This window comes from Passer domesticus, chromosome 12 (assembly GCF_036417665.1).
Source record: "Passer domesticus isolate bPasDom1 chromosome 12, bPasDom1.hap1, whole genome shotgun sequence".
In the NCBI taxonomy this organism is placed as follows: Eukaryota; Metazoa; Chordata; class Aves; order Passeriformes; family Passeridae; genus Passer; species Passer domesticus.
The window spans coordinates 2,398,313-2,417,612 of record NC_087485.1 but is presented as its reverse complement, the minus strand read 5'-3'; the positions used below and the strand labels follow the sequence as shown (position 1 = coordinate 2,417,612).

General features: G+C 47.4%; 1 protein-coding gene across 2 annotated transcripts; it reads left to right on the top strand.

The window, feature by feature from the left end:
- The first annotated feature begins 3,065 nt into the window (after positions 1 to 3,065).
- MTHFSD (methenyltetrahydrofolate synthetase domain containing) lies at positions 3,066 to 17,548 on the top strand. 2 transcript variants are annotated; one of them, XM_064386535.1, is made up of 7 exons: positions 3,066 to 3,237; positions 5,049 to 5,162; positions 6,355 to 6,468; positions 8,146 to 8,236; positions 8,978 to 9,090; positions 9,302 to 9,427; positions 16,844 to 17,548. In XM_064386535.1, the coding sequence occupies exons 1-7, from the start codon at positions 3,100 to 3,102 to the stop codon at positions 17,330 to 17,332; spliced, it is 1,185 nt and encodes a 394-aa protein (XP_064242605.1). In that variant the 5' UTR covers positions 3,066 to 3,099; the 3' UTR covers positions 17,333 to 17,548. The 2 variants fall into 2 exon arrangements, with proteins under 2 accessions (XP_064242605.1, XP_064242604.1); XM_064386534.1 differs by lacking the exon at positions 5,049 to 5,162 and adding an exon at positions 5,204 to 5,317 and having other exon boundaries at positions 3,067 to 3,237.
- Positions 17,549 to 19,300: the final 1,752 nt, after the last annotated feature.

Here is a 19,300-nt window from a genome sequence, read left to right as displayed (position 1 = left end):
ACAAGGAAGGAAGGAAACAAGGAAGGAAGGAAACAAGGAAGGAAGGAAACAAGGAAGGAAGGAAGGAAGGAAGGAAGGAAGGAAGGAAGGAAGGAAGGAAGGAAGGAAGGAAGGAAGGAAGGAAGGAAGGAAGGAAGGAAGGAAGGAAGGAAGCAATTAAAGGAGTGGGAGGAGAGAAGGAGAGGAAGAAAAATATTAAGAAAGAAGGAAGAAGGAGAAAGAATGACAAAAAGAGGAATACAGAAATAAAGGAAGAAAGAAGGAAGGAAAAAGGAAAAAGGAAAAAGGAAAAAGGAAAAAGGAAAAAGGAAAGGAAAGGAAAGGAAAGGAAAGGAAAGGAAAGGAAAGGAAAGGAAAGGAAAGGAAAGGAAAGGAAAGGAAAGGAAAGGAAAGGAAAGGAAAGGAAAGGAAAGGAGGAAAGGAAAGGAAAGGAAAGGAAAGGAAAGGAAAGGAAAGGAAAGGAAAGGGAAAGGAAAAGGAAAAAGGAAAGGAAGGAAAGAAAGAAAGGAAGGAAAGGAAAGGAAAGGAAAGGAAAGGAAAGGAAGGAAAGGAAAAGGAAAGGAAAGGAAAGGAAAGGAAAGGAAAGGAAAGGAAGGAAAGGAAAGGAAAGGAAAGGAAGGGAAGGAAAGGAAAGGAAAGAAAGGAAAGGAAAGGAAAGGAAAAAGGAAAGGAAAAAGGAAGGAAAAAGGAAAGGAAAAAGGAAAGGAAAAAGGAAAGGAAAAAGGAAAGGAAGAAAAAGAAAGGAAAAAGGAAAGGAAAAAGGAAAGGAAAAAGGAAAGGAAAAAGGAAAGGAAAAAGGAAAGGAAAAAGGAAAGGAAAAAGGAAAGGAAAAAAGGAAAGGAAAAAGGAAAGGAAAAGGAAAGAAAGGAAAAGGAAAAAGGAAAGGAAAAAGGAAAGGAAAAAAGGAAAGGAAAAAGGAAAGGAAAAAGGAAAGGAAAAAAGGAAAGGAAAAAGGAAAGGAAAAAAGGAAAGGAAAAAGGAAAGGAAAAAGGAAAGGAAAAAGGAAAGGAAAAAGGAAAGGAAAAAGGAAAGGAAAAAGGAAAGGAAAAAGGAAAGGAAAAAAGGAAAGGGAAAAAAGGAAAGGAAAAAGGAAAGGAAAAAGGAAAGGAAAAAAGGAAAGGAAAAGGAAAGGAAAAGGAAGGAAAAAGGAAAGGAAAAAGGAAAGGAAAAAGGAAAATGAAAAGGAGAAGGAAAAGGAAAATGAAAAGGAGAAGGAAAAGGAGAAGGAAAGGAGAAGGAAAAGGAAAAGAAAGCTGTGCCTGGCACCACTCCAGCCAGACCCATGGGTGCCCATGATTTTCTCCCGGTTTAGCACCTGGAGGGGGCAGGAAGCTCGGGCTGCTCCATCCCAATTTTCCAGACACTGCTGGACAGCCCGGGCCAGCCCCACCTGCCTTGAGCTGCCTCCTCATCAGGTTATTCCACAGACACAAACATTCACTCACACGTATCCACACGTATCATATCATATCATATTATATTACATATTAAAATTTCTTTTCTATATTACAAGTCCTGAGTCCTACAGCATTCCACCAACAAGCTACAAAATTCCTCACTATCTTTGTCTTTGACAGTTTAAGGCTAAACTGTCCAATTAAGAAATGACACCTAAATTATTTCCACTTTTAACCCAGTAACTGATCACTCAAAGTCTCAATGTGGACTTTTCTGTCCAATTACAAACCACCCAAACCCACGGAGAGGAAGATGAAGAACAACCAGACACTGCCCTAAAACCTCCATCTCACCCCATATATATTGCTATATTCCAAAACCTTGAACTCTGACCTTTCTAACCTTGAAAAAACTCTACGTTTTTAGCCTTAAACTCACAGTTTTCCCCCCTGTGATATCACACACTTGTAACCAAACTCCACACCCACAGTCCCGGTGCTACCAATGAATTTTGGAAGCTCCTCCACAGCCTCAGGTCACAGACAGAATTTCCTTGTGGGTCTTCAGCACAGAAAGTTCCAAATCCTCAGCATCCAGCAGAAAGGCTCGTCCCAGACCCAGCAGCGCTCCAAAACTTCGATTTTTGGGTGCTTTATTGAGAAGGTGAAGCCTCACTGCAGCATCCTGGCCAAGTGGAGTGTAAATATAATATAATATAATATAATATAATATAATATAATATAATATAATATAATATAATATAATATAATATAATATAATATAATATAATATAATATAATATAATATAATATAATATAATATAATATAATATAATATAATATAATATAATATGATATAATATAATATAATATAATATAATATAATATAATATATACTGCAATACAATATAATACCACACAATATAGTACAATATAATATAAATAATAGTAAATATACCAACTCTGAAGACATTTCCCCCACTCCCCAGCACGCTTTAAAATAAATCTTTATAAATTTAATTCCCCCTTTCATTGTTGCCCTGACCCCTCCATCCCGCTCGGGAATGTTGGGATTCTCAAACTCCTTTTTTTGGGGTGGTTTTAGTAGAATGTCCTAATTTTATAAATAATAAATTGTGCAAACAAATCATTTATTATGCAATTAAAGGCGAGCAGGAAGAGAACTTGCAGAGTTGGATATTGCTTTATTCACCACCGGCCAGTTTTAAATGGAAAAGTCATTAATGTGAGGGATGGTTTTACAAAAAGCAGGGTGGGATTTTACCCCCAGCCACAAGACGTGACGGAAGGCCCGTGATATTTGTAGAAAATCTCGCATTAATGCGCCAGCACAGCTTTTTTTATATTTAATTCCAGAAATAAACCGGGCCCTCAGGACCTTCCCTCACGGCGCTCCCGCCACTCGGCCTTCGAGGCGTTTTGAGCCCTCAGCGCCGCCGTAGCCGAGGGGGCGTGGCTAACGCGGCGACTCCGCCTTTTAGCGCTGCCAATGAGGGGGCGTGACTTAACTACAGTGACGTCACTATTTAAAGGGGGCATACGTGAGGAGGGCGTGGTTGTGACGTCATAGCAGATGTACTAGGGATGGGCGGGGCGTAGCTGACGTCACAGGCAAACGGGAGGGGTGGCGGTGACGTCACGGCGGGCGGGTGCGGGCGGCGATGGCGGTGACGTCACGGCGATGGCGGCCGCGGGCCGGGCGCTGCCCTCAGCGGGCGGCTCCAAGTGGGACATCCGGGAGAGGGTGTGGGAGCACCTGGAGGCCTCCGGCCTGGCCGACTTCCCGCGGCCCGTGCGCGGCCGCATCCCCAACTTCAAGGTACGGCGGCGGCCGGCGCTGGGCCGCGTCCTCCCGCCGCTGCTTCCCTCCCTGCCCTGCCCGGAGCGGCCCCCAGTGCCCCCAGTGCTCCCTTAGTGCCCTTCAGTGCCCCCAGTGCTCCCTTAGTGCCCTTCAGTGCCCCCAGTGCCCCCAGTGCCCCCATAGTGCCCTTCAGTGCCCCCAGTTCCCCCCAATTCCCACCCCCCCCAGTGCCCCTCAGTGCCTCCCAGTGCTCCCTTAGTGCCCCCAGTGCCCCTCAGTGCCCCCTCAGTGCCCTTCAGTGCCCCTCAGTAAACCCCCAGTGCCCTCCAGTGACCCTCAGTTCCCCTCAGTTCTCCCCCAGTGCTGCCCAGTTCCCATTCAGTGCTCCCCAATTCCCCCTCATTCCCCCCCAACGTCCCCTCAGTTGCCCCCGAGTACCCCCTCATGCCCCCCAGCTCCCTTCAGTGCCCCCCAATCCCCCCCCCAGTGCCCCTCAGTTCCCTCTCAGTGCCACCCCAGTTCTCCCCAGTGCCGCCCAGTGTCCCCCAGTTCCACCTCAGTGCCCCCCAGTGCCCTTCGAGTTCCCCCAGTGCCCCTCCAGTGCCCCCTCAGTGCCCTCCAGTGCCTCCCAATTCCCCCCCAGTGCCCCTTCAGTTCCCCTCGACTGCTCTTAGTGCCCCCCCAATTCTTCTTCAGTGCTCCCCAGTTCCCCCTCATTCCCCCCCAGTGCCCCCTCAGTTCCCCCAAGTTCCCTTCAGTGCCCCCCAATTCCCCCCCCAGTGCCCCTCAGTTCCCTGTCAGTGCCACCCCAGTTCTCCCCAGTGCCCCCCAGTGTCCCCCAGTTCCACCTCAGTGCCTCCCACTGCTCCCCAGTTCCCCACCAGCGCTCCCCAGTGCCCCTCAGTGCCCCCCAGTTCCCCCCCAGCACCCCCCAGTGCCCCTCAGTGCCTCCCACTTCCACCTCAGTGCCCTCCAGTTCCCCCCCAGTGCCCCTCCACTTCTCCCCAGTGCCCTTCGAGTTCCCCCAGTGCCCCCTCAGTGCCCTCCAGTGCCTCCCAATTCCCCCCCAGTGCCCCTTCAGTTCCCCTCGACTGCTCTTAGTGCCCCCCCAATTCTTCTTCAGTGCTCCCCAGTTCCCCCTCATTCCCCCCCAGTGCCCCCTCAGTTCCCCCAAGTTCCCTTCAGTGCCCCCCAATTCCCCCCCAGTGCCCCTCAGTTCGCTCTCAGTGCCACCCCAGTTCTCCCCAGTGTCCCCCAGTTCCACCTCAGTGCCTCCCACTGCTCCCCAGTTCCCCACCAGCACTTCCCAGTGTCCCCCAGTGCCCCCCAGTTCCCCCCAGCACCCCCCAGTGCCCCTCAGTGCCTCCCACTTCCACCTCAGTGCCCTCCAGTTCCCCCCCAGTGCCCCTCCAGTTCTCCCCAGTGCCCCTCCAGTTCTCCCCAGTGCCCCTCCAGTGCCCCCTCAGTGCCCTCCAGTGCCCCTTCAGCTCCCCCCGAGTGCTCTTAGTGCCCCCCAGTGCTCCCCAGTTCCCCTCCAGTTTCCCCCCAGTGCCCCCAGTTCCCGGGCAGCACCTCGCAGCCCTGGAAGCAAAGCAAACAGAAGCCCCTTGTCAATAACCAACACACGGAACAGTTTGAATTGTAAGGGAAATTGAAGCTCCCTCAAAGCAGGAAAACCTTCACTCTCCCCCTCTGAGCCCTGTCCAAGCTGGCACTGGGCATTTCCAGGGCTCCACAGGAAATTACAAACCTGCAGAATCAGCCTGCCCAGAGGGTGAGAGGTTCTGCACTGCCCTTCTCGGCTGTGAGCTGCTGTTTTATGCAAACAGGGCTCCTCCCACGCCGCCACCCGGCTTCTGGCTTTGCAGGAATTCCGGGCTGCCCGTACAGTAAAAATAAACCCCGATGCTCCCCAGAGGAACGCCCGCTTCCTAACGCTGGAAGTAAGTGAAAATGCTTTCTCTTGGCTCCTCCCCTGCCCCAGGGCTCCCTGCAGGCCTGCTGCTCTCTCAGGGAGCTGGAAGCGTTCAGCAGAGCACGGGAGGTGAAGGTGGATCCTGACAAACCTCTGGAAGGTGCCCGGCTGGCGGCTCTGCAGGTAAGGGCAGCTGGGCAGGGCACAGCCGAGCCTGGCACCTCTGCAGGGACGTGTCCCTTGCTGTAGGGATGTGTCCCCTGATGACAGAGTGAACAATTTATCCTTTGTGTCCTTAAAAAGCCCAGAAATTTCCTCAGTTTGGTACAAAGGCACCTCACAGGACCTTCACCTCACACCTAAGGATGCCCAGTGGGACAGAAGCCAAAAGGTCCCATCTAGGAATTCACTAGAAAAAGAAGGGAACAAAGGAAATAATCCCTTTTGTGAGGTGTTTTACCAGGAGAAAGAGCCTCTTGCCCCTGACTCGGTTTTTCTCTGTAAGACCTCAGTTATTTTGCCTTTTATTAAAACTTTGGTGTTTCCAACGCTGCCTCAGAAGCCATCCTGCTGATTTTGTGCCATTGAGGTAGCTGGGCTGTCTCGGGTGTGATGGGTTCCTCTGAGAGCTCATAAGACCTGGCTCAAGGAGAAAATACAACACACCTCAGCAACACCTGGCACTGCATCTCCAAGGTTTTATGTGCAGCTCATTTGTGGAGCTCAAATCAATAAATATCATGGAATGGTTTAGGTTGGAAGGGATTCAAAGGATAATTCAGTTCCAGCCTCCTGCCCTGAGCAGGGACACCTTCCACCATCCCAGAGTGCTCCTAGCCCTGTCCAGCCTGGCCTTGGACATTCCAGGGATCCAGGGGCAGCCACAGCTGCTCTCCTCACCCTCACAGGGAGAATTTCTCCCTAATATCCCATTTAACTCTGCCCTCAGTTAGTTTGAAACTATTGTCTCATAAAGCTATTTAGAAACATAGCTTTAAAGGAGGAATTGTCTTTAATTGTATATCCTGAAATATCTTCAAATGTCTGTCTTGCCTTTTATTTCTTCAATAAACCTTTTTATGGAATTTTCTTGTATTGGAGGAAATTAATCTTACAAGCACTACACCATCAACAACATAACAAATTAAATATTTGTAGTTTTTACTGTGGGACAATACATTTCTTCAGTGTAAAATGAACTTTCTCATGTGGTTCCCCAGGCAAGGAAGACTTTGCTGGTTCCCACACCACGGCTGAGGACTGGGCTGTTCAACAGGATTGTTCCCCCTCCAGGTGCAACCAAGGAGATGCTGAGGAGATGTGCCACATCTCAGGTGGGAGTGAGGGATCAGGGAGGGCTGAATTTACTTGGGATGGACCAGCTGGAAGTTGGGAAAACTGAAATATCTTCCTGTTAGGATGTTATCTCTGGGATTGTGTACATTGATAATATTGAAATCAGGAGAAAATTCAGTCTTAGCAGGGTTGAAAGGGATTTGAGTTGATATTTCTCAGTGTCTTTTAGAAAATCATGACTTGAGGTGAGTTAGATCTTTCTTCATCTCCTCCATTCCGCAGTTTTGAGCTGCTGAACCCTCTGGGGGGGTAGCTTAGTGCTCTTAGGTGCTACCAGACAGGAAAATCGAGGTTTTTACAGAACACAACACCCAAAGAGCCGTGAGTTGTGGCGTTTGCATGCGGCGGGCCGGACCCGTGGGAGGCTGGGCTGTGCAGCGGTCTCCTGCTGCCCTCTCGTGTTCCAGGCTCACCGCACAGCCGAGGCTTTGGCCACACAGCCCCGCGGGTTTTACATCCGTCCGTGTCTGCCGTGAAAACCCAGCCGGTACAGCATGAAGAGCTTACTACAGGGATTTATTTCCTCCTTTATCTCCTGCTAACGGCAGTAAAGTTCTGCAGCAACCCCCTAAACAGCCGAGCTTGTAAAGGCTGGGAATTAGTAGTGACTTTCTTTGTTGGAAGTTCTATTGCAGTCATTAACTAATTAAGCTGTTCAGGGCTGAAGAGCATTTTTGCAAGAGACCTTTCTCTTGGCCTGCTGTCTGATCTGGGCTCTTACCACCATGTGTCTGGTTTTTGCCCCAGCCCACTAATGAAAAAATGCTGTTGGCAGTTTGTATTTACAAAGCCCTGTGCAAACAATCCTTACCACACTGCTGGGAAGTGCCTGATGGGCATTAGTGCTGATAGTCAGCCACAAATTACTGAATTCGTGGGGTTTCTGCTCTGCACAGAACATGTTTGGCTCTTTATTGTGATTTTAATAATGTTAATTTATAATTAGCAGCAAGTTGAGTTGGTGTGAGGAGCATTTGCACTGTGCTGTACACATATATTTGGGGTGATTGAATCACAAGATGTATTTTTAATAGTTCTAAACCTTGGATATTTAAAAACCCAAGTAAACATAATTTTTAATTTCTGCAATTTTGACAGAATTTTCATTAAGATGAGAACAGATTAAAGACAAGTGGGTGGGGTTGAATGAGGAGAGGGGAGGAAAAAAATAATTGTATCACTTTGTGTAACTTCAGATTTCTTTGTGCTGTAGCTGTCTGTGTCTAAATTAACTTTGTGATTTGTATTTCAGGATTAATTGAATCATTTGTAGTGGTCTGGTATTCCTCAAGCTTTTAGCAGAGTAGGGAAGTGCAAATAGGAAGTGTCACTTGCCCTCATTTTTGAGAACAGATTTCCAAAAAAAGTGTTTCAAAATACCAGGTTTTGATCCTAAATTAAAAACCTTGTTTCTAAAAGTGCCCACCTCCCTCAGCTCTCCTTGCAGTGTGCCAAAATTCTTGTCACTGTAGTAGGGAATCTATTCTAGGATTCCCTGGGGATAACTTCCCAGACATGTACAGCTTGGCTAAACATGGAAGAGACACTTGGAAACGTGGGGAGTTACTGGGATTTATCAAAATATCCTGGATTTCTGCCTCAGTTCTTGGAAGACTGTGCCCTCTGCAAACCTCAAATGCTGTTTTTTCCTGCAGGGTGTGAGAGACTACAGCGTGCCTGTGGGGCTGGATGGGAAAGCACAAGTGGACTTGGTGGTTGTGGGATCAGTGGCTGTCTCTGAAAAAGGTGAGGAAAAACTTCCAGCAGGAAGGTCCCAAGTGCCAGCCCAGGGGCAGGGACAGATTTCTCCTTGGAGCTGAGTTGTGCTCTTGGCTTCTGCCCCTGTGTGTGCCCAGTCCCTGCTGGCAGTCCCAGCAGGAAGCAGGGGGCCTCAGGATGCAGTGGGCACACAGCAGAGGCCTCAGGGATGTTCAGGAAAACCCTTGAGGCAAGGAATTCTTTGTGTTTAAAGGAATCCAGGCAGGCTCCCTGCTCAGGGATCTGCTCTGCTCACAGGCTGTGTGAAGGGACTTGTGTTAGACCTGCTGATTCAGGACCTATTTGGGGATCAGATTTTGCATTTTCTAGTATTTTGAAAACCTGCTGGTGCTGAAAAATTTTCCACTGACTGTATCCTTTGCCTAAAATAACACAGTTTTTATATGTGACCCAGACTCCTCTTTACCCACATGAACCTGTGTTGGACATGAAGAGAAGGTTCTAAATACAATTGCTAAATAAACTGCTGTGTTAACTGCATGGAATTTGTTTATTCTGAATGGGAAGCTTCTGGGATCTTTTAGGAGTCATTGAAACTGATTTTTTCTTTCATTTCAATGCTGATTTCAAGAAAGCTGCACTCTGTGAGAGATGCTGATCTGATTTTTTCCAGACTTACAACTTGCAGACTGCTGGGTTAATTACACCATTTTAACAACTTTCCACTGTGCTGTTTGGGTTTTTTTTTTTCCACTTTCTGTGCTTTAGGCTGGAGAATTGGCAAAGGGGAAGGTTATGCAGACATGGAATATGCAATGATGGTGTCCATGGGGGCAGTGCAGGAGGACACACCTGTGGTTACCATCGTGCACGACTGCCAGGTGAGCTGAGATGTTCAAACATCCCCTCTCCAGCTGGGAGGGAGCTCTGGGCCACTTCCTGCTCTGTCTGGAGAGGAGACATGGAATGAAGCTGGTTTGGCATCTTCATTCCCATTGTCTTTGATGGATTTTCATGTGACAAGACATCAGGAATGGGGCACAGCTTTAGGGAGTTTGTTTTTAGCTACTTAACCAAATCTCTGCCTTGTAGGTGCTTGACATAGCAGAGGAGCTGCTGGGTGATCATGATTTAACTGTGGATTTCATCCTCACTCCAACAAGGACTATCCAGACTAATTGCAAACGACCAAAACCTCAGGGAATAATGTGGCACAAGGCAAGTTCAATCTTAATCAAGTTAAATCTTAAACCTTTGCTGCTGGTGGCTTACTGGTACCAATGCCCTGCTGATAAACTCCCCATTTTTATATAGAAGCAAATTTTTAAATTAGAAATATTTGGTAAAAGAGCAAGTGTGTTTGTCAGGTGAAACAAACAGCAGGATCTGTGTGCAGTGGGGTTTAAGGGGTGATGGTGAGGAGAGATATCTCCCTCCATCTGAGGTTGCTGTGTCCAGTGGATTATCAGGAGGTGCTGCACCATCCTGGAGGTGTCCCAGGGGGTGGAACTGGTGGGTAGAAGTCTGTGCTGCTGTGGTTGTGAAAGGAAAACACAACCTGCTGCTGGTACATTCCTGTTTCTGCAGTGGATTCACTTTCCAGGGATAAATTTGTGGCTGCAGCTCATTTTCAGGTGGAAGAACAGGTATTCAAACATGATTTTGTTTATTGGTAGTTCTTTTATGGATTGGCCTTTTCCCCCTGCCCAGTGCCAGAAACTTTTCAGTTTCCCAGATAGTTTCAGGAAAGCCTTGAGTGAATTGTTTTACTGGGGGTTCCTGCTGGGAAAGCTTTTCCTTTGTCACTGGATTTTCATTTCTAAAATCATCCAGTTAGGGAGCAGACCCAATCCTGTGTGAATGACTACAGCAGGAATGCTGAAATGAGGAATTGTGCACCCACATCTTGCAGAAACTGAGGAAAAAACTCCCAGGAAAATCAAAAGTTGTTTGTTAAAATTTGCCAACCAGCTAAAAGAGTTAAATTTCTTTAGGTGATGTATCTACAACAAACAAATTCTAGCCAGGACTATTTTTATTCCAGTAGTGGGAGAGCATTTTACCCTGCCTGTGGTTGAGGACTTGAGGTTATAAATAAATAAATAACAGCTCTGTCTGTCCTAGTGCATTTTTTCCATTGAATTATTTTTTAATTGTAATTTTTTTTTAGTATATTATTGAATGTAATTGTGTTGAAGGCCTACCCCTTGTGCTCCATCCATCTTGCCAACATATTTTTGATCAGTTTGTCTGCCTTGGTGTCAGACTTCTCAGTAAGTGGCCTTGCTGACACTTTTTTAATTTCTTTTTTTTTGTGCCTTTAGCAGAAACTGATTTTTCTGCAGCTTTCACTGAGAATGGAGCACAGATTGACCCTTTATTTGAATATCTGAGTGTTGATTTAACACCTTTTGTTTTGAGCTGTGTGGATTAAATAGGATTACTGGAGAAGACCAGGGATAATCATCACTTTTCTGTCTTTTTGGGACCAGAACAAAGTGTGGTGTCTAAATGAAGAAGAAGTGACCATTATTCCCCAGGGAACTGAGTGACATTTATTTTGTGGTGGTAGCTGGGTGTTCAGCTCCTGCACAGAGGGGTTTGGAGGTGGGAGGTCTGGTAATCACAGGCTGTGAAAAAGGCAGCATTTGATAGGGGCTATTTAAGTGTTTGTCCTTTGGATTTTCCTGGCTACTTCTCCATCATTTTCTCCCCATCCTTTTCTCCTGCAAATCCTGGCTTTGCTGGTGCATTCCTGTTCCTCAGAGCAAAACTAAATGAACCAAGAGGCAGTGAGTAAATAAATCATCCACTTCTAAACATGGGGTTTTGTCAACACAGAGTAGCTTAACTCCATTGTGAGGATGTGTGAGGTGGAAAATACACTGTAAAAAAAAATCTGATCCTTGGGGAGCAGGGCTGGATCAGGCCAGGACAATGTTTAGGAGTTTGGAATCCAGGTGTTTGCAAATATGGGATTACAGCTAAGGGTTGTTGTAAGGATGTGCTGTCAGTAATGCACACTCAGCTCCATTGGGAAGGAGGTGCTCACCCAGCAAACAAATCCATGGCTGCATTTTCCTGGAGTGCTCGTGTGTGTTCTGAGCTCTTTAGAGACTTCCAAGGAAGTGGAAAAGCCACAACATCATCAATACAAAAAAATCATTATCAGGCACTCCAGAAACACTTCTAAATCCCCAGTGCTGGGGGGTGTTTGTGGAACTTCTGTCCCTCTGAGGTCAGAGTTTTGGGACATCAATTTGAGTTACTGGAGGGCAGCAAGAGCTGCTGAGAGCTGAGCACTCTGGAAAACTTTATTTGGATGCCAGTGGAGAATATTTGGCTTCATCTGTCTTGAAAATTCAACCCATTGTTTCTGGGAACTCTGAATTCATGAAGCTACTTGCTTTCTCATTTGATATTTTCTATGGGTAACTGTGATCTTTATCTGGGACACTGGCTATTATATTTGTCCCAATTATCAAGTTATTTGTGCTGTGCTTATTTTAAATTGAAACTACAGACAAATTAAAATATTTGGGTTCATGAAGAGGAAAAGGAGAGTAGCTGGTAGAAAAATCACTGTATTTTAGTAAGCATTTCCTTCTGGTTTTTGAAATAATTCTTTTGCTGAGAACTTTCTAGCAGTAGGAAAAGAATTTAATGAAATGAAATGAAATGAAATGAAATGAAATGAAATGAAATGAAATGAAATGAAATGAAATGAAATGGGGGGAATCCCAGTGGCAGAGATGGAAACCTCTGATAACAGCTTTGGGTGTGTGATAGAACATCTGGAAAGGAAAGCTCAACAAATGCACCCATCCAAGCTGGCAAATCCTTCAGCAGAAGGAAATTGCAGTCAGTGTAGGCAGGGCTTTGTTGTGGTGTGGTTTTTGGGCTGGTGGGGACAGGGAATGCTTCCACACGTGGTCACACATCTCAGCACCTTCACAAAGCTGAGCTTCACTGCAGAATGCACGGGTGGATTCCTCCAAGTGTGGGCTGCAGAAGTTTCTCCTGAGGGACACCAGCAGGCTGCCAGCTCCCAGAAATGTGCCCTTGGATTGTGTGCACATATTTGGACATTTTGTGCAAATGAATGATAAAATGTTCAGCTGTGCTGGCCTTGCTGCCCTGGCCTTGTCTGTGCCACAAATCCCTGTTTGCTCAGAGCTCCTGCAAACGAGGACACAGCATGAAAAGAGGACACAGCACAAAAAGTTTGGTCTGTCCCAAGGAGGTTTTGAGCAATTTGGGGTCAGAGCCCTCTGAGGATGGGCAGAGATGAGCCTTGCAAACACTTTTGCCCACCTGTCTGGAAGGGCTGGTGGATCTGCAGCACTGGAGGTGTTTGGTGCTGTTTGCAGCCTGCCAGGGCAGCAGCATCAGTCTCCATCTTAAAATCATGGAATGGGTTGGGCTGGAAGGGATTTGAAAGAGAATCTTTCCTTCCACTGCACACCTTCCACTGTCCCAGGGTGCTCCCCAGCCTGGCCTTGGACACTTCTAAATGTCCCCAAAGGACATTTGTGATGTGACAGCCACAGCTTCTCTGGGCACCTGTGCCAGGGCCTCCCCACCCTCACAGGGAACAATTCCTTCTCTATATCCAAACTAAAATTGCCCCTTTTCAATTCTGAGGCCATTCCCCTTGTCCTGTCACTGATGGACAGTCCCTTTCCAGCTTCCTTGTAGCCCACTCAGGTCCTGGAAGGTGCTGGGATGTCTCCAGGCTGAACAGCTCCAGCTTTCTCAGCCTGTCCCCACAGGGGAGGTGTCCCAGTCCTCCTACCAACTTCATGGCCTCCTCTGGACTCGATCCAACATTCCATGTTTTTCTGCTGCTGGGGACACCAGAGCTGAGCACAGGATTCAGGTGGGGTCTCACAAGATCCAGGTGTTCCTGTGTCAGTGAGATGAGGAGCTGTGGGAAGCAGAATCAAATAGCAGGATAAGGACAGCCTACAATCCCATCCCATCCCATCCAGAACTTTTTTCCTCAGGTTTCTGTCAGAAAAGGGCCACATTTCCCTCCTCAGCTCCTTTCCCAGTAATTGTGTGCCAGAAGAATTTATCCAGCCTGCTGTCCTCTTTCCCCAAGGCTCTCCCAGCCATAGCAGGGATTATTAAATGATTAATTGCCTTTGGTGGAGTTATTTTAACCCAAATCACTTCAGGGTTTGTGGCACAGACCCATGAGCATTTCTGTTGGCCAACCCCAGGGGGCTGAAGTGTGGAATTGGTCTGGGAATTGGTGGTCAGGGAATGATAGGAAACTTCTTCAGCTTTGGTTTCACTAGCAAAGCTACATCCCAACACTCAATCCAAACTTTCAAAACATCAGTAAATGGTTTGGCCTTGGGGGAAGCTTCCAGTGCTGGGTTTGCCCATGTCCACATAGCTGGATCAACCAGACTTGGGCTGCAATGTCCCTAAATTCTGGCTTAGCCCAAAGCAGTAGGTAGGGACAGGAATAGGGATAAGCAAGGCTAGGGAGGACTGACCAGCCAGCAGAGCACCCAGAAGTGTGCAGCTTGTTTGAAAGAGAGGAGGAATATCTTTGGCCTCTCTCCACATGGAAATAAATCCTTGCAATCCTCCCCAGCTCACAGGACAAAAGGAACTTTTTGCATGATTGTAATTAGCAACAGATTGTGCTATCACAGGGTTCTTTTGTTTGCTCTTTTGCAACAGAGCAGAACGAGCTTTTTCCTCTCCCCTGCCACCCACTGCCCCCTTTGCCCTTTTAGTTCTCACCCCAAAAGCCCCAATGGATTTGTTTGTTGAATTAAAACCCCAAATTGAGTTTTTGCCTTTCTGTGGCATAAAAGTGGGAGAAAAGACGGAAGGGTTTAGAAGGTTTAACCCAGCTGAAATGTTCTCCTAGAACCCAGGGAGAAAAAAGCCCTTAAGGTAAATCCTCTGTGCCTCTTGTGACAGGAAGGTGTCAGCTGACAGTGTCAGAACTTGCCTAATGTTTTTTACAAATCTTTGCTAATACAGAAAATAAAAGTCTTAAATCAGCTGCCTTTGTTGCTTTGGTGAAGGTCTGTTGCTGTTGTGCTGCACAGGGCTGGATTTTGAGGGAATGACAGAATCACTTCATGATGGTGTTTGATCAGAACTTTAAAGAAAATAGTTCATAGCCCTTACAAAAATCCCAGAATCATTGAGGTTGGAAAATGCTTCCAAAATCATGAAGTCCAACCTGTGAGTGATCCCAGATCAGGCAGCTGAGTTCCATGTCCTGTCTTCCCATAAACACCTCCAGGGATGAGGACGCCACCACCTCCCTGGGCAGTAATTCCAATGTCTAATCCCCCTTTCTGTGCAGAAATTCCCCCTGAAACATGAATGCTGTTGTCACTGCATCTTTCTGAGGTTGCCAGGAGCCTGAAACAGCAGCTCCAAGAGCTGCAGGCTGATGCCAAAATCTGCTTAGTGAGAGGAGATGCCTGGTGGAAGTCCCTTAGAGATTGTGCTCTTCCCTGGATTATCTAAATCCTGCCCTTGGATTGTCCTTGAAAGCCTGGGAATTCCAGGGTTGGTCCTCTCAGTGCCCATCTCTGATTGCCCCAATCTCCAAAGCCCTGAGGGTTTGCCCTTGATAGCATTTCCCTTTCTAACCAAACACCCAACCCAAGCCTTGGCAACTGAGTTTAATTTCAGGATGAAAGGAGCTGTTCCTGGGTTGTGCTTTGGGGCCAGGAGTGATTGGTTGCATGAGAACAGAAAAATGTTTTTCCTGTTTGGTTTAATTAGCATAGAGCTTACATTTCACATTGAAATTTGACAGAGGACAACAAACCTTCTTAATTGTTGGCCAGAACAAACAAAGTGAGACCCTTCAGCCCTTGGTTTGATGTTGTGTCACTCAGGGAAGGGGAGTTTGCTGTCAAACACAGCACTTGGAATTCTTGGCTGAGAAAAACAAATCAGCCCCAGAATCCACAGAGTAATAACTCTGTAAAATCTGGAAATGCTCTGCACCTTTCTGAGTGTGGAGGCTCCTGGAGCAAGTCCCCAGAGCAAGTCCTTGCTGTTTGATGTTGTGTTAGCAGAACTAGCACAGGCTTTATGGAAATCATGTTTTTATTTAGCTCCAGCCTGAAATAAAACCTGCTTGTTTGCTCTTCAGAAGATTAAGAGAATTCTGTTGAGTGACTTGCCTGTCACCTCATCCTGACATTGCCCCCACCCTGCCTTGGCTTTTCCTCGAGTCACTTCAGAGCTGGGCTGCTGTCCCCAGGGAGCTGAGCTTGATGCTGTGCAGATGCAGGCTGGCTGTGGCTGTGGCTGTAGGAGCAGGAATTCAGAGGCTCTGGGCTGGGAGCTCTGCAGGCCTGTGCTAACTGGGATGTACTGGTGCTGCTCCACTCCAGCCTCTCACATTCTGGGCTACTAGCCTGGGTCTCTGCTAGCTCAGGCATTGCTTCCCCAGGCTCTGTTTTGCTCCCTGAATTTCAGCATTGGATGTGGTGTTGATGGATGTTGGACTTGTCCAGCAGCCAAGCAGGAATTCCTCCTCCTTCCAAGCTCAGTGTGCACGCCAAGAGCTCGACCACATTAGCTGGGGAACCACTGCATTTCCTGCCAGTGTCTGAGTGCAGCCTGGGGCATCTCATGCCTCGCATGGATGGGCTTCAGCTGTTGAGAGGAAGAGCCCTTCCAGAGAAGCTCTTTGGGTCAGGGCATGGAGGGATGGATGAAGGAATAACGGGCTCACAGCGGGAAGCGCAGCGTCCGAGCGCTTCCGTTCCCTGCTCCAGCCCGGCACTTCCCTGTGGGGTCTGAGGAGCTGGGGCTGGTGTGGGAGGTCGGGTGGCACACAGGGGATGTGCCCCAAGCAGGGGACGTGCCTCCAGCCGGGCCCACATCCACAGGAACCCTGCTCCAAGGCACGCTCCTGCTGCAGCTTCCACCATTGTGTGACCCAGCCCACGGATATCCTGTGCTGGAGGAAAAGAGCACCAGGAGCCCTGCAGAATGGAAGGGTCTGGTGGGTTGGGATGGATTCTGTCAGGCCAGGGGATTGGGATGGATTCTGTCAGGACAAGGATCGTGTAGGATTCTGCCAGGATTGTGTAGGATTCTGTAGGATTGTGTAGGATTCTGCCAGGACAGGGATTCTGTAGGATTCTGCCAGGACAGGGATTGTGTAGGATTTTTCCAGGACAGGGATTGTGCAGGATTCTGCCAGGACAAGGATTGTGTAGGATTCTGCCAGGACAAGGATTGTGTAGGATTCTGCCAGAGCAGGAGCACAGGCCCTCAGTCAAAGCAAACACAGAGGGAGAACAAGGAGAATGCAGATCTGAAAGCACTCGGATAAATAAATGTCACATTGGAATAGTCCTGACTTTGGTTGGGATTTGCCTGCTGGATCCATGTTGTGCTGCTCACTTCAAGAGCCACTAATGTTTATTTTTGTCCTGCAGTGTGTATTTAGGGAGACTTCCCAATCAGAGCAGCAATTAGGAACATTTGGAATGCTCTGGCACTCTGTGTGGCAGCAGGATAATAAGGTTCCTCTCTTTTTATGGCACAAACGAGCCCTGATGCTCATCATCTTTTTTTCTGGAAGGCAAGAAATCCTTTTACAATAATTACATCCATCTTCCTCCTTTTTAGGTCAGCTCTGAGATGCTGGGAAAAATCCCCATCCTAAAGACTCTTCGATGCAGGGAGAAGCAGGCTGGCAAGGATGTCACCCTCCAAGATGAACACCCAGCCCTGGCAGACACCAACAGAGCAGCAATTTCAGACAAGAAGGTGATGGCTGCAAATCCCCAGCCATGGGCTGCTCCAGTGGGAGAACCCCCTGATCCTGGAAATCCCAAATTCGAGGGGTCTGACACAATCACCACTGTGTATGTGGGGAACTTGCCTGGCAGCCTGAGAGTGAGCCAGCTGAAAAGTGCCCTGAGGGAACTGCAGGTGGTTCCCGTGGCCCTGAAGTGGCAGGGAGCACAGCACAGGGCTTTCCTGGAGTACAGGGACCAGGGGGCTGCACACAGAGCTGTGGCCTCCCTGCAGGGCCTGAGCCTTGGGGGCAGTGCTCTGCGAGTGGAGCTGGCCAGGAGGAACAAGGGGCGAGGAGAAATCCATAGTCACAAATGAGGATGGAGGGAAAAAAAAAAAAACCAAACAAAAAAAAAAGTGTTTTCATTGTTTTGTGAGAAGCCAACCCGAAGTTTTAAGGTTTTTTGTAACCCTCAGGTTTAACAAAACCAAATTTCTGCACGAACTTTCCTCACTTCTGCACTTGGGCATGCAAAGGTTTGTCCCCACAGGTGAGAGAAGAGCCATTTCTCTATAAACAATTACCCACAAAGTGCCCACACTCTGGGTTTGGTGCTGTTTGGTGGTTTTGTTAAGCCTGGCTTAAAGCCCTGCCCCTTGGCACCTGCAGCAAGGTGGTTCCAGTCAGTCATTTAAGGTTACACCTGCCCCTTTATACCTGTGAGGTTAAAGGCAGCAGCAGGAAATCTGTCCTAAGGGGAACAGTTCTGTTTACTGAAAAATGGGCTTTGCCTGTTGGAAGTTTTCGATTTATTTTTTATAAAAATGACCATGGAGAGAGAGATTGACATTTTTGTGCCTTGAAGAGTGGCTGTGAAAAAACTGGCTTAGTTCTAACTCTGGTACGAGCTGGCAACATCAGGTGGGAAAGATGGGAACCCTGTTCTCAGCTTTTTGCTAAATCAGCCCTTGGTAAACCTTATATTTCTTATTTCAGAGGAAAGCAAATCCCAGTTTTCTCTGCTTTTCCCTAAAACCACTTTTCTTATGGATCAGATAATTATAAAATTATGATTTTATAATTTAGCTATGTAATTTTATAATTCAGCTGCTTTTCCTGATTGTCTCTTCTAACGGGATGTGATTCCTTTGCCTCTGTGAAATAACATTATTATTATTATTATTATTACTATTATTATTATTATTACTATTATTATTATTATTATTATTGGAATGAAAAGCAGGCACACCATGGTCAGAACTTGTTGGTGCTTAGTCTGGCACAGAATTCTTTGGGAATTCTCTGGAGATTGATTGATGCTTTGTCACCATCCCTGATGCTCTTCCACATCCTCAGTGAGGAGGGTGAGACATCACCACCCAACTTCTCCAGGTGAAAATGCTCCCAGGCACTGTCCTGGACATGAACATTCCCTTCCAGTGTAATGGCCAATAATGATTTATCTGCTATGGCTCTTATTACCTTTTTTTTTCCCTCTTGGGTTTCCTATTCCTGAAAAACAAGTTAAATTTTGGCCCAGCCATCCTTTCTAAACAGAAGCACTTTTGCCAGTGATGCTGGGCACGTAGTCAAAGTAAGCATCTAAATGGATTTTATTTTCTTTAAAGTAAGAGTTGGGGTTTTTTAGCCAGGGAGTACTGTTAAGCATATTTTAAGCAGATTATTATGCCTTGAGGGTCAGACATTTATTCAGTATTTAATAAAAAGTTCTCATCGTTGTCACGTGGCTCTGTAGGGAAGGGCTGCAGGAAAGCTTTGGAGCTGCATCCCTGAGATCCCAGCACAGGAGGGAGCAGGAGCTGTTGGACAGAGTCCACAGGAGGCACCAGGGTGAGCAGGGGGATGTAGCAGCTCTGCTGGGAGGAAAGGCAGAGAGAATTGGGATGGTTCAGCCTGGAGGAAGGAAGGTTTAGGGGAGGGCTCAACTTTCCAAATGGAAGTGACTCCTCCTCCCAATGGAGGGGACATTGGACAAGGGCCTGGAGTGACAGCACACAGGGAATGGCTGCACACTGCCACAGGGCAGGGTTAGAGGGGATATCAGGGAGAAATTCTCTCCTGGGAGGGTGGGCAGGCCCTGGCACAGGTGCCCAGAGCAGCTGTGGCTGCCCCTGGATCCCTGGCAGTGCCCAAGGCCAGGCTGGACAGGGCTGGGAGCAGCCTGGGATGGTGGAAGGTGTCCTTGTTCACAGCACAGGGGTTGGAACAAGATGATCTTTCAAATCCCTTCCAACCCAAACCATTCTGTCATTCTGTGAACTTCTTGTAAGGTCAGCAAAGGATCTGGAAAAAATCAGTAGTTCCCTTCCATTCTTTGTACAGCT